Here is a 10,786-nt window from a genome sequence, read left to right as displayed (position 1 = left end):
CTTTAGTTTGCCTGGACCAGTTCTAGGAACAGATGAATGCATTCCTCTCATTGGCTAGGAGATGGGGGTGGGGCAGAGAGCATAACTTCTATTTCTGCAGATGAGACCCGAGGATGGTGAGCCTGGAGTGGCTACCCATATGGCATGGATAGGTCCAGCTGCTGTCCTCCCCCAGGCAAGAGAGCAAGGACCCAGCAGGGGCAGGATGAAGGCCACGCTGGGGCTGCCTTGAGCTCCCGCAGTATGCCTGGCAGTTACTTTCTTAGCCAACCTTAAGGCCCAATCTTGGATAAGGCACTACTCAACCCATTCTTCAGCCACCTTCTCCAAATGCTTCTGGAAAGTCACCCAGCTGGGCACCCAGAAGTAGGTTAAAGATCTATACTCTGCAGCAGCACAGTGCAAATCAGGGAAAATGACCTCAATAATTATTTTGTTATTGCAAGGTGTCTACAACTCTACTACAAAGATTAACACCTTGCTTTCCTTGAAAAATATTATGGTCATATTCAGCATTTTCCCGCATACAGGGCAGAGTGCTTGCCCCTCCCCCAGTCAGCAGGATTGTTAATCCCGAGGAAATGATTTGAGGGTTCTTCAAGCATTTAGGTTTTCAACGCCAAAACTTTCACAACTTCTACCTGAGTGGGGGGCTGGGGGCTACACGTCCCTGCACTGCCAAGAGCCTGGTACTGGCAGGAACGCAGAGGCAGCCGGCGACCTTCCACCCGCCAGTGCGTCCTTCCTGCAGAGACGTTTGGGGAAGTGAATCCCTATACCCAGCCAACATTTCCACTCGCCTCTTCAAAAGATCAAAGAAAAAAAATTTTAAAAACCGGAAAAGACCTGCAGGTCTGCAAACCCCAATGGAGAACCGCCCTGCAGGCCTGCGTCCTTGGGATCTCAGGAGCAGACGACCCCAAATCAAATCTATCGTGGGAAACCCCAGGGAAAGAAGGTTTCTTGCAGAGGATCAGGATTACTGGCTGCAGGGAAGTACCGGGGGAGGGGGCCCGGTCGGGAGGACTTTCCAGCCACTCAGCGTTCATCAAAAAGTTCCCTGTACATGACCCCAGTGGCTCATCGCAGGGAGTTTCTCTGATGAACCCGGGCGCGGGGTTTAGGCTTCTTTTTCCCCCTAGCAGAGGACGAGGCCAGTTCTCTTTTCTGGTCTGACTGGCTTGGAAATTCCCCGCGCCTGACCCCGCCCCGGAGAAATCCCCTGCCAGCGTTTATAGGGCGCCGCGGCGGCGCTGCGGAGCCCACAACAGTCCGAACCCGCCGTCCCGTCGGTCCTCGACACCGCGAGCAGCCAGCGCGCCGCGCAGCCCTTGGCCCGCGCACCTGGGGAGCAGCGCCCGAGCCCTCACCGCGCCATGTTCCAGCCCGCGGAGCCCGGCCAGGAGTGGGCCATGGAGGGCCCCCGGGACGCGCTCAAGAAGGAGCGGCTGCTGGACGACCGCCACGACAGCGGCCTGGACTCCATGAAGGACGAGGAGTACGAGCAGATGGTGAAAGAGCTGCGGGAAATCCGCCTCGAGCCTCAGGAGGCGCCGCGCGGCACCGAGCCTTGGAAGCAGCAGCTCACCGAGGACGGAGACTCGTAAGTGTCGCGGGCCCGGATGGCGGGGCCGGGCGGGGGCGCCGGGCCTGCAGCCCGAGGCGCGGGGCCTGCGCTGCGGCGGCGGACCGGGGTCGGTGCACCGACCCGGAGGCCGTGCAAAGGTGCACGGCTGCGCGCGGGGACCGGGGAATCGGGGATCGGGGCGGGTAACCGGGGCCGTGGTCTAGCAGCTCTGCCTTGCAGCCGCGCATACACACACACACACACACACACACACCCCTTGCGGGTCCCCTCGGCTGGGGGCGGGGCTGCGGCGGGGACGCTAAGTCCCCGCTTGCATAAGGGGGGCGGGAGTTTCTGCCCCGCTGGCAGGCGCCAAGCGGCCGGGAGGGGAAGTACAGGGCGTTCCGGCCCGGCGAGAAGGCGGGGCGGTCTGGCCGGCGCCCGCCGCCTAAGAGGGGGGGCCCGGAAAGTCCCTGGGCGCCTGCCAGGAACACTCAGCTCATAATAACCTCGCGGAAAACACCGCGGCCTCGGCCTCCAGAAACCCCGACCTTGCGCAATCCCCCGCGGGCCGCGCCTCCCTGGGCCTCACGCAGCGCACTCACCAGCCCTGCGGGGTTTTCCCTCTCTTCCCCTCAGGTTCCTGCACTTGGCCATCATCCACGAAGAGAAGGTGCTGACCATGGAAGTGGTCCGTCAAGTGAAGGGAGACCTGGCGTTCCTCAACTTCCAGAACAACCTGCAGCAGGTACACGGCTCACCCTGCCCTGTGCCTCTCTGACCCCGTTATAAAGCTGCAGCTAGCTCAGTTCCTCCCAATTATTTCTAAATTAACAATTCCTGGTCATTATCTGACCTAACCTTTCACAGCTGAATCAGCCAACAACCTAGAGAGGACAGAATATTCCATTGATTTGGGGAGGCCTTTATGAAGCCCACCTGGGGCCTCTGGTATTTTGCCTTTTGCCCCTTGTACCTCCCTGGGAGGAGCAGTACCCACTACCAGGATTTCTCTTGGGCTTCAAGGGAACACAGACTGTAGGTTGGATCCGTGGCTTATACTTTCTATCCCTCTTCTGTCTGTAGACTCCTCTCCACTTGGCAGTGATCACCAACCAGCCAGAAATCGCTGAAGCACTTCTGGAAGCTGGCTGTGATCCTGAGCTCCGAGACTTTCGAGGAAATACCCCCCTACACCTTGCCTGTGAGCAGGGCTGCCTGGCCAGTGTGGGAGTCCTGACTCAGCCCCGCGGGACCCAGCACCTCCACTCCATCCTACAAGCCACCAACTACAACGGTACGTCTGGCTGCCCTGCCCATCAGGGCAGGTGACGTGGGGAAGGGAGAGGTGGGCCGATTTAAGGAGTCCAAGCAAGGTTTAAACTCTCAACATGTGAAAAGTTGAGAACACGTGTATTTATGAAGGCCTATTTGATGCCTTACTAAAGTCCATCCAGAACCCAGATTCTGGGTTCTTCAAATTCAGAAGAATTTGTCCCTTAAAAGAATAGGTGAAAGGTTCTGCTTGAGAAGTGAGGGTTGAAACAAGGGGTTATATTTTCTTACTTTTGGTCTTCTAGGTCACACATGTCTGCATTTGGCCTCTATTCATGGCTACCTGGGCATCGTGGAGCTGTTGGTGTCCTTGGGTGCTGATGTCAACGCACAGGTGAGTGCCTCACGCCTTCAGATGGAGTGCATCAGGCTCTCAGCCCTCCTCCATATGATCCCGTGCTTTTGTTGCAAGCAGAAACCCCAAACTCAGCCATAAGCCTCTCAAATTCCTTTTGGTTTCAGGAGCCGTGCAATGGCCGAACTGCCCTCCATCTCGCGGTTGACCTGCAGAATCCCGACCTGGTGTCGCTCTTGTTGAAGTGTGGGGCCGACGTCAACAGGGTCACCTACCAGGGCTACTCCCCGTACCAGCTCACCTGGGGCCGTCCAAGCACCCGGATACAGCAGCAGCTGGGCCAGCTGACCCTAGAGAACCTTCAGATGCTGCCCGAGAGCGAGGATGAGGAGAGCTATGACACGGAGTCAGAGTTCACAGAGGATGAGGTGAGTCCCGATTAACTTGTTTGTGGCTCTGCGAAAAGGAAGAAGAGTGGCCATTCCCCCTCTACCTTCTCAGGCCCCTAGAGCTCCTCCTTATCCTGAGGGTCTCAACATAATGAGGCTCTCAAACTTGAGTGTCCCTAAGCAGTATCCCAAGAGTATGTCTTTTTTTTTGTTGTTTTGTTTTGTTTGCTCTTTCTGAAGGAGAGGATCCTTAAAGGAAAACTCCCTCAGCCCAGAAAGTTAATTTATATTCAGGTTATAGAGGGAGTCTAAGAATACTTGAGTTATTTCCAGTAGCAGCCCTCACCATCATCCCAGTACCCTTGGCAAAGCTCTGGAAGTTTAACCTACCTTATTTTCTCTTTTTAGCTGCCCTATGATGACTGTGTGCTTGGAGGCCAGCGCCTGACGTTATGAGCTTCGGAAGGTGTCTAAAAGAACGTGGACTTGTATATTTGTACAAAAAAAGAGTTTTATTTTTCTAAAAAAAAGAAAAAAGGAAAAAAAAAAAAAGGATATACTTATAACCACACTGCACACTGCCTGGCCCAGAACATTTTACTCTGGTGGATTAGCCCTCATTTTGTTATTTTCATGAACTTTGGAAGAGGGGCAAGAAGGATCATTGGAATTCAGAGAAAACCTCTTTTAAATGTCACCTTTGGTGGAGTTTTAAGGAAAGGTTATTCAAAATTTGATGAAAGGACTATATTTTATTTATTGTGCTTTTCGGTTGAATCACCATGGATTCAATGTCTGGGGCCAGTTGTATGGAGTAACGTGTAACAGGTGTGTTGTTAAACCTGTCAGTGGGGTGGGGTTAAAAGTCGCTACCTGTCAAGGTTTGTGTTACCCCCTGTAAATAGTGCACATAGTGTATTTTGTTGGTAATTATTTTGGTACTTTTAAGATGTATATTTATTAAACAGATTTTTACAAACAGCCTTATCGTGATCACTTCCTCTGGGCTGCTGTGGGGCTCCTACACTGAGAGTCATTCGATCCCCAGGTGGAGGCGGAGAGTTGTGTGGGAGGACTCACCTCAGGCAGCCATGGAACCCTTTCAGAGAGCAACTTCTCCCACTGTCTACACCAGCCTCGCAGGGCCAGGGCCCAGTGCGTGGGCGGGAAGGCTGTTGCATGGTTATAGGAAACACCATTTTCAGGCCACTTGGTCTACAGCTGGAAGGTTCTTTATTGTCACCTGCTTTCATCTTCTTGATTTAAACTATTCCAGGACCTTACTTCTGCTTTAGGAAATTATTTTGGCCAGGAGGAGTATGCTGAATTCACATTTTCTAGAGCTGGGAAAGATCTCCCCTATGATACTGGAAGTTCCTGGAGACATGGGCTTAGGAGTAGGACTGCACTGACAAGTGTTAGCAGGTGCCTACCTCTGAGCCTCTGTTTCCTCGTTTATAAACTGGGCTGTCTGAAAAATTGCACGAGACTATCCACATAAAAAGTATAGCGGAATGCCAGGCCCACGGTACTAAAGAAAAATACAAACCGTTGCACAACATTCTGTATTTCACATGGGAAGGAACCAGTCCAGAGAGAATGTCCTGTTCAGGGTCACCTTGCAGGACAGGCAGGTGGTTAAGTTAGTTGATACACTCTTGTCTTCAGGTGGTTAACAGTTTTTAAACGCCATCTACCTGCAAATCAGCCTCTTTTACTGTTATCAGCTGAAGTATAAAATTGATAATAAAGGCTGGAAAAGTCTTTTCATCAGCTCAGTCTAATTCTACTGAATGATTCTACAGAAGCAGATGATTTCACAAGACATCAGTAACTTGTGAAGTTTGGGTTTAGGTGCTTTCAAAGTTTTTATCCCTAAAATGTATCTCTTGCCTAGATAGGAAGAGAAGTACAGGGAAGTTTAGGGAAGTTTATGGCATTCTGTAAAACGCAGAATGGGGTATCAATACAACTCATGTACTTTGGCTTACGCCTAAGAAAACATTACCATTATGTTATCCTTTTCCTGACCCACAAATGATGTCAAAGTCAAGTGAATATGATGATCACCTTCCTTTCAGACCAAAAAGGAGCCAATACCTTGTGGGTCTTTCATATATAAAGAGTATCATTGTAGACTGAACTGTCTGGTCAAAGCCAGCTCTGTCCCCCTCCTGCAGCTCAGTCGTCTGGAGCTGAGCACTGTGGTGGGCCCCTACCAGTCTTGTCTTCTCTCAGGTGCTCCAGGACCCTCACTAAAATTCCTTGTCCCTCTCAGAGCACCTGAACACAGGTGTTACATAATCTAACGCATGAATGTCAGGTTCAGCTCTCCGCTGACACACAGAAGAGGTAAGAGGGGTAAGGGGAGGGATATCCATCTCCGATCTCAAAGAACAAAGGTTGGAAATCGGCTCCCAATTTTGGAACGATGCGTCTTAACACATCTCAGTCAGACATGCCTCTTTTTCCCCCTGTGATGGTGTTGAAGGTACAAGTCACTCCAGTTCTGTGCTTGGAGGTTGGAGAAACAGGGCAAAGGGATGTGACCCACTCTTCCTCGGCCTCCTTGGGGACCGGCTTTTGTGTAGAGGTGTCACCTTCCATGCTCACAGAGGGGCCTCTTCTGACCTTCCATGCTCACAGAGGGGCCTCTTCTGACCCATTTGGCCCCAGCCTCCCACCTTGCCAGGCTTCATTCAGCTTTTCTGCTCTTCTGGACCCCAACCCTCAGGGTGGATTCCATCCTCTGCTTAAACCTGGAGATAGCTGGCCCGTTTCTTTACTCTCTGGATTGTCTTCCTGTTTATCCATCTCCTTTCTTTCTTTTCTTTTTTTTTAAACCTACCCTCTTTCTTTCATGCGATTGGTTGGGTGGCTGGAGCCTGGAGTTCCCTAAAGAAAAATTTTAGAATTAAAATATTCTAATCCATGGAAAGTCTTCCTTAGACTTTCTTCCTTTCAAATTTCTAAGCAAATAAGAACTAAAGTTTTCAAAAGAAAACAGCTCAGCAGACTGGGAGCCTTTTATGCACTTTGATTTTCTCCAAGAAGCTAAAGGTCCTGTCAGGACAGGTAGAAGTAAGGGAGTCTTGGGAAAGAGGGAAGTGGCACAAGGGGGAAATAAAAGTCACATCAGCAACTTCCTTGAATTTAGTTCCTTGATTGTTTCTGCCTGCCTCATCCTCAGGATAAATTTCCTTTATAGGTACGTGTACCAAAGTCATTTCCAGAAGGAAGGGTTTTTCTTTAAAGAGGGAATACATTCCAGTCTGAGCAATCTGAAGACCTTCACGTGGGGCCTGAAAATGTCAAAACTGGAGGCTTGGGGGCATTTGCATTGAAACTTCAATTGCTACTGGAAGTGATTAAGTGGTGACAGAACTGAGTCAGTGAGATGGGTTCTTCCTTCGCCCCCTTTCCTCCTGATTTTCATCAACTCGCCCTAGGTGTAGTTGAAATTTCATTTGGCAAGAAAGGTCAGAGTGGAACTGTAGTCAGAAACATACCCAAGAACCATTCCCCCACCTCTGGGACCTGGACAAGAATATCCCAGGTCGTTTCCCCATTTTAAGGGAGCATCACAGAAACTGAAGCTGGACATCCTGTGTGTGTTTCCTCCACAGAAGTGGCTCTGTCTCATTCATTCAATCGCATGATGAAGCACTATTATTCTCCAGGCCCTGTGCCAGGTCCTAGAGACACAAAGAGTTACCAGTCATGGCCTCTGCCTCAAAGAGCTCCTTGCTCCGGTGGAGAAGAAGACAAGCACTTAGAAGGCAGGATGGGAAGCTGAAGCACAGATGTGACGTGAGCTCAAATCAGAGGCCCCAATGCAGAATGCAGCAGGGGAGGGGGGACCAAGAGATTACACCCTAGTTAGCTATTTGCCCACCAGACCAGAACTCTTATCTCATATCCCAAGTGACCCATGGCCCCCTTTCAACAAGTGACAAGAAACAAAACTGTGCTCAGAGTAAAACTACCTTCTGGGCTGGGATTAAACCAAGCACCCACAGCATGCTGTACTGTTCATTTTTGCATCTCTGTGTGCTCCTAGATTCCAGAGCTGAGCCTGAAAGCAATTGAATTAATGACAAATGATGTACATGCCTTAGTTCAGAGCTTCTCAAACTCAGCGTGCACTTGAATGTGCACTTGCATGGCCTGGACATCTTGCTGAAACGCAGGTTCTGATTCAGTTGGTCTGAGGCTAGCATGACACTCACATTCCTAACAAGATCCCAGACAAGGCCTGTGCTGCTGGCCTGGGGACAACACTGAGAAGCATTTTGAATAGAATGTTACGTTGGCTGTTTATTTAAGGCCAGCATTGTCTGCCATCCCCCTCGGTACCACTGACAAACCTGGACAAGAGTTTCTGCAGCCACTCTTGAGGATGATCCAGCATCAGACAACGTGAGTCTTTTGAAAAGTAGGGCTGGATTCTGAGGACTGACGTTAAATAGGGCCCAGGCCAAAAAACCTGCCATCAAACCTGGTAAGTGTTATAAGGAAAGCAGCTGACACAATGCAAGGCCAAAAGCGTTATCACCTGAGGTTCAAGAAAAGGACAAAGATCATGAAGGAAATGCATTTGAAGGAAAATTCACTAAGAAGAAAAGCTGGTTTTAAAATGAGGTTATTCGTCCCTTTTATGGAGTTGCTGTGGCGTGTGGGAGGGGCCCTGACCAGGCCTCCACCTGGAAGGAGGGGAGAGGGGTTGGCTTCCCAATGACAAAGTCCCCACTATATCCTTATCAGAATATGAGAAGCCTTAACAAGAAAAAAAAAAAAAAATCAAAAAACAAACAAACCCACCCCAAAAAACAGAAAAAAAAAGAAGAGAGAATGTGAGAAGCCTTAACAAGCGCTGACTAAAATGCATCAGGGAAGACCTTAAATAAAGAATAACTTCCCCTTAAATGTTGCCAGCATTTCATGATTCCTAATTTTAGAAATTTATTGAATATAGTCTATATGGAAAATATTCACCTGTTTAAAGGTAAATTTTTGAAAAGCTTTTAAGTTGCCATATTTTTTTTTTTTTCTTTTTGGCCTCACTGCCTGGCATGTGGGATCTTAGTTCCCTGACCAGGGATCGAATCCACGATCCCTGATTGAACCCGAGCCCCCTGCAGTGGAAGCGTGGCATCTTAACCACTGGACCGCCAGGGAAGTCCCTAAGTTGCCACATTTTCATTTTGTACAATATATTTTTTTAAAGATTTATTTTATTTTATTTTGGCTGCGTTGGGTCTTAGTTGTGGGAAGCATGCGGGATCTTTCGTTGCAGCGCACGGGCTCTTCGTTGCGACAAGCGGGCTTATCTCTAGTTGTGGCATGTGGGTTTTCTCTCTCTAGTTGAGGCGCAAGAGCTCAGTAGCTGTGGCACGCGGGCTTTGTTACCCAGCCGCATGTGGGATCTTAGTTCCCTGACCAGGGATCGAACCTGCGTTCCCTACATTGTAAGGTTGACTCTTTACCATTGGACCACCAGGGAAGTCCCTGCATTTTGTACAATATTTTATTCAAAATGTCTTTTAACTGATCTATGATACTATATAATATAGGATAAAATAATAGAATAAATTTACTTTTTATGTATTACACATGTGCATAGTGCTTGCTGTGTGCCAGACATTATTCTAAGTAGTTTACAAATATTAACTCCAGGGATCCTCAAACCACCCTGTGAAGTAGGTATAATACTATTATTATTTTCATATCTTTTGTAAGGAAGCTGAGGCACAGCCATGTTAAGAAACTCAGCCCAGGTCACACAGCCAGTAAATGGCAGTTCTGGGCTTGGGTGGGCTCCAGGTTCAGGTTCCCAATCTGTGGTATAAAGCAGCTTCCAATGTGTGTGGCGATTCCCACTAACTAAAATGACTTCAAGTCATCGATTCTGAATCTGTTTGTTACACATTTGCTACTAATATCCTCCCAAATTGGATAAATATTACTAAGGATGGTTTGAATTTCTGACGGGCTGCGTAATGGAAGACTGTCTGGTAGAAACTACATAATAATGCAGAGCATGCAAGATGTAAGACCTTAGGAAACCTCAGTAAACCAAACAATAGCGTGGGACCCAGGCAGATTTGGACCCGAATCCTAATTCATCTCCTCTGGATGTTCAGTGTCAAGTTTCATATGATTCTAAATAAAAGGAAGTGAGGCATGTCTCTCTTTCCAGGAGTTTCCAGTTGTGTGGTCTATGTTTGCTTCTGATTGAGGCTAGGTCTACCCAAAGTCACCACATTAAACATTTGGTCAGACTTTTTAAAACTTTGCAGTATTTGAATATTCATCTCCGGGGAAGCCCAAAACAAACAAGCAAATGCAACTTTTACAGATTAATGAATGATCTTCTTTCAGGTGAAATGTTCTAGTGTTGATTCACTGTTAAGTTGGTTTTTAAAGTTCTCCTCTGAACACCTTCCCACTCCCATCCCTGGGAGGCGACTCTCCAGGGCAGGACCTTGCCATGTGGCCCGCCACGTGTGGCCTAGCCAAGGAGGTAGCCTGGGCTCCAGAAACCTTTCTGTGTATTTGCACTTAATTCAGTTATTCTCTTCCACAAAACACAGAGTAAACCTCTAGTTTGGTGAGGCCTAAACTATAGATATGTAAACATCATGTAATTTTACAAGTCAAATGGAATAGATAGCTTTCACCTCTTTGAGGCTAGAACTAGGAATCTACCACTGGCAGATTCACCATGGAAGGGTCTGTCTGGGGTGTATGCAGTACTCCACAGGTCCAGCAGCAATGGTCCCCAGGGAATCTGTGCACTCGGCCCTCCACCCATGGTCCCCACAGCACCCTGAGCGGGGAGGGGCAAGGTCATAGATATCTCAATGAGAATTTCAAGTTTGGCTGAAAGTGGGTCTTTCAATTCAGGGGCTTGATTAGGATTGGGGCAGTTTCATAATATAGCAGTTTGGGGTTCGAAGCAGCAAGGTGAGAGTTTGAGGTGAGGGGTTTGAAGTATCTCAAGCGTGAATTGTCTGTTGATGCTTCCTATTAAGAGTTGATGGATCTTTCAGGAAATTCCTGAAATGAACAACCAACTTATTTGCCTGGGCAAGAGTGTCCTGTAATAGTAAACTTATCATAATGAACTATGGAAGAATAAAGTCATGTTAATGTAGACAGTAAACTAGGGGCAGGAGGAGGTAATTTTGGCCTCAATTG

At 48.5% G+C, this 10,786-nt stretch overlaps 1 protein-coding gene across 1 annotated transcript; it reads left to right on the top strand.

The window, feature by feature from the left end:
• Positions 1-1,262: 1,262 nt before the first annotated feature.
• On the top strand, positions 1,263-4,567 carry NFKBIA (NFKB inhibitor alpha). Its single transcript, XM_082617795.1, has 6 exons — positions 1,263-1,603; positions 2,207-2,315; positions 2,654-2,864; positions 3,148-3,236; positions 3,365-3,625; positions 3,995-4,567. The coding sequence occupies exons 1-6, from the start codon at positions 1,377-1,379 to the stop codon at positions 4,040-4,042; spliced, it is 945 nt and encodes a 314-aa protein (XP_082473921.1). The 5' UTR covers positions 1,263-1,376; the 3' UTR covers positions 4,043-4,567.
• Positions 4,568-10,786: the final 6,219 nt, after the last annotated feature.

Source organism: Mesoplodon mirus (genome assembly GCF_964341445.2).
Source record: "Mesoplodon mirus genome assembly, chromosome: 4".
Lineage (NCBI taxonomy): Eukaryota > Metazoa > Chordata > Mammalia > Artiodactyla > Ziphiidae > Mesoplodon > Mesoplodon mirus.
This window is presented reverse-complemented; position numbering and strand designations above follow the sequence as displayed.

What these genes read in the sequence shown, in the direction of transcription:
- NFKBIA (XM_082617795.1), top strand. Translation starts at nt 1,377, where the DNA reads ATGTTCCAGCCCGCGGAGCCCGGCCAGGAGTGGGCCATGGAGGGCCCC. An exon ending in CTCACCGAGGACGGAGACTC is followed by an intron (nt 1,604 to 2,206) that starts GTAAGTGTCGCG and finishes TCTTCCCCTCAG; the next exon opens with GTTCCTGCACTTGGCCATCA. An exon ending in TCCAGAACAACCTGCAGCAG is followed by an intron (nt 2,316 to 2,653) that starts GTACACGGCTCA and finishes TTCTGTCTGTAG; the next exon opens with ACTCCTCTCCACTTGGCAGT.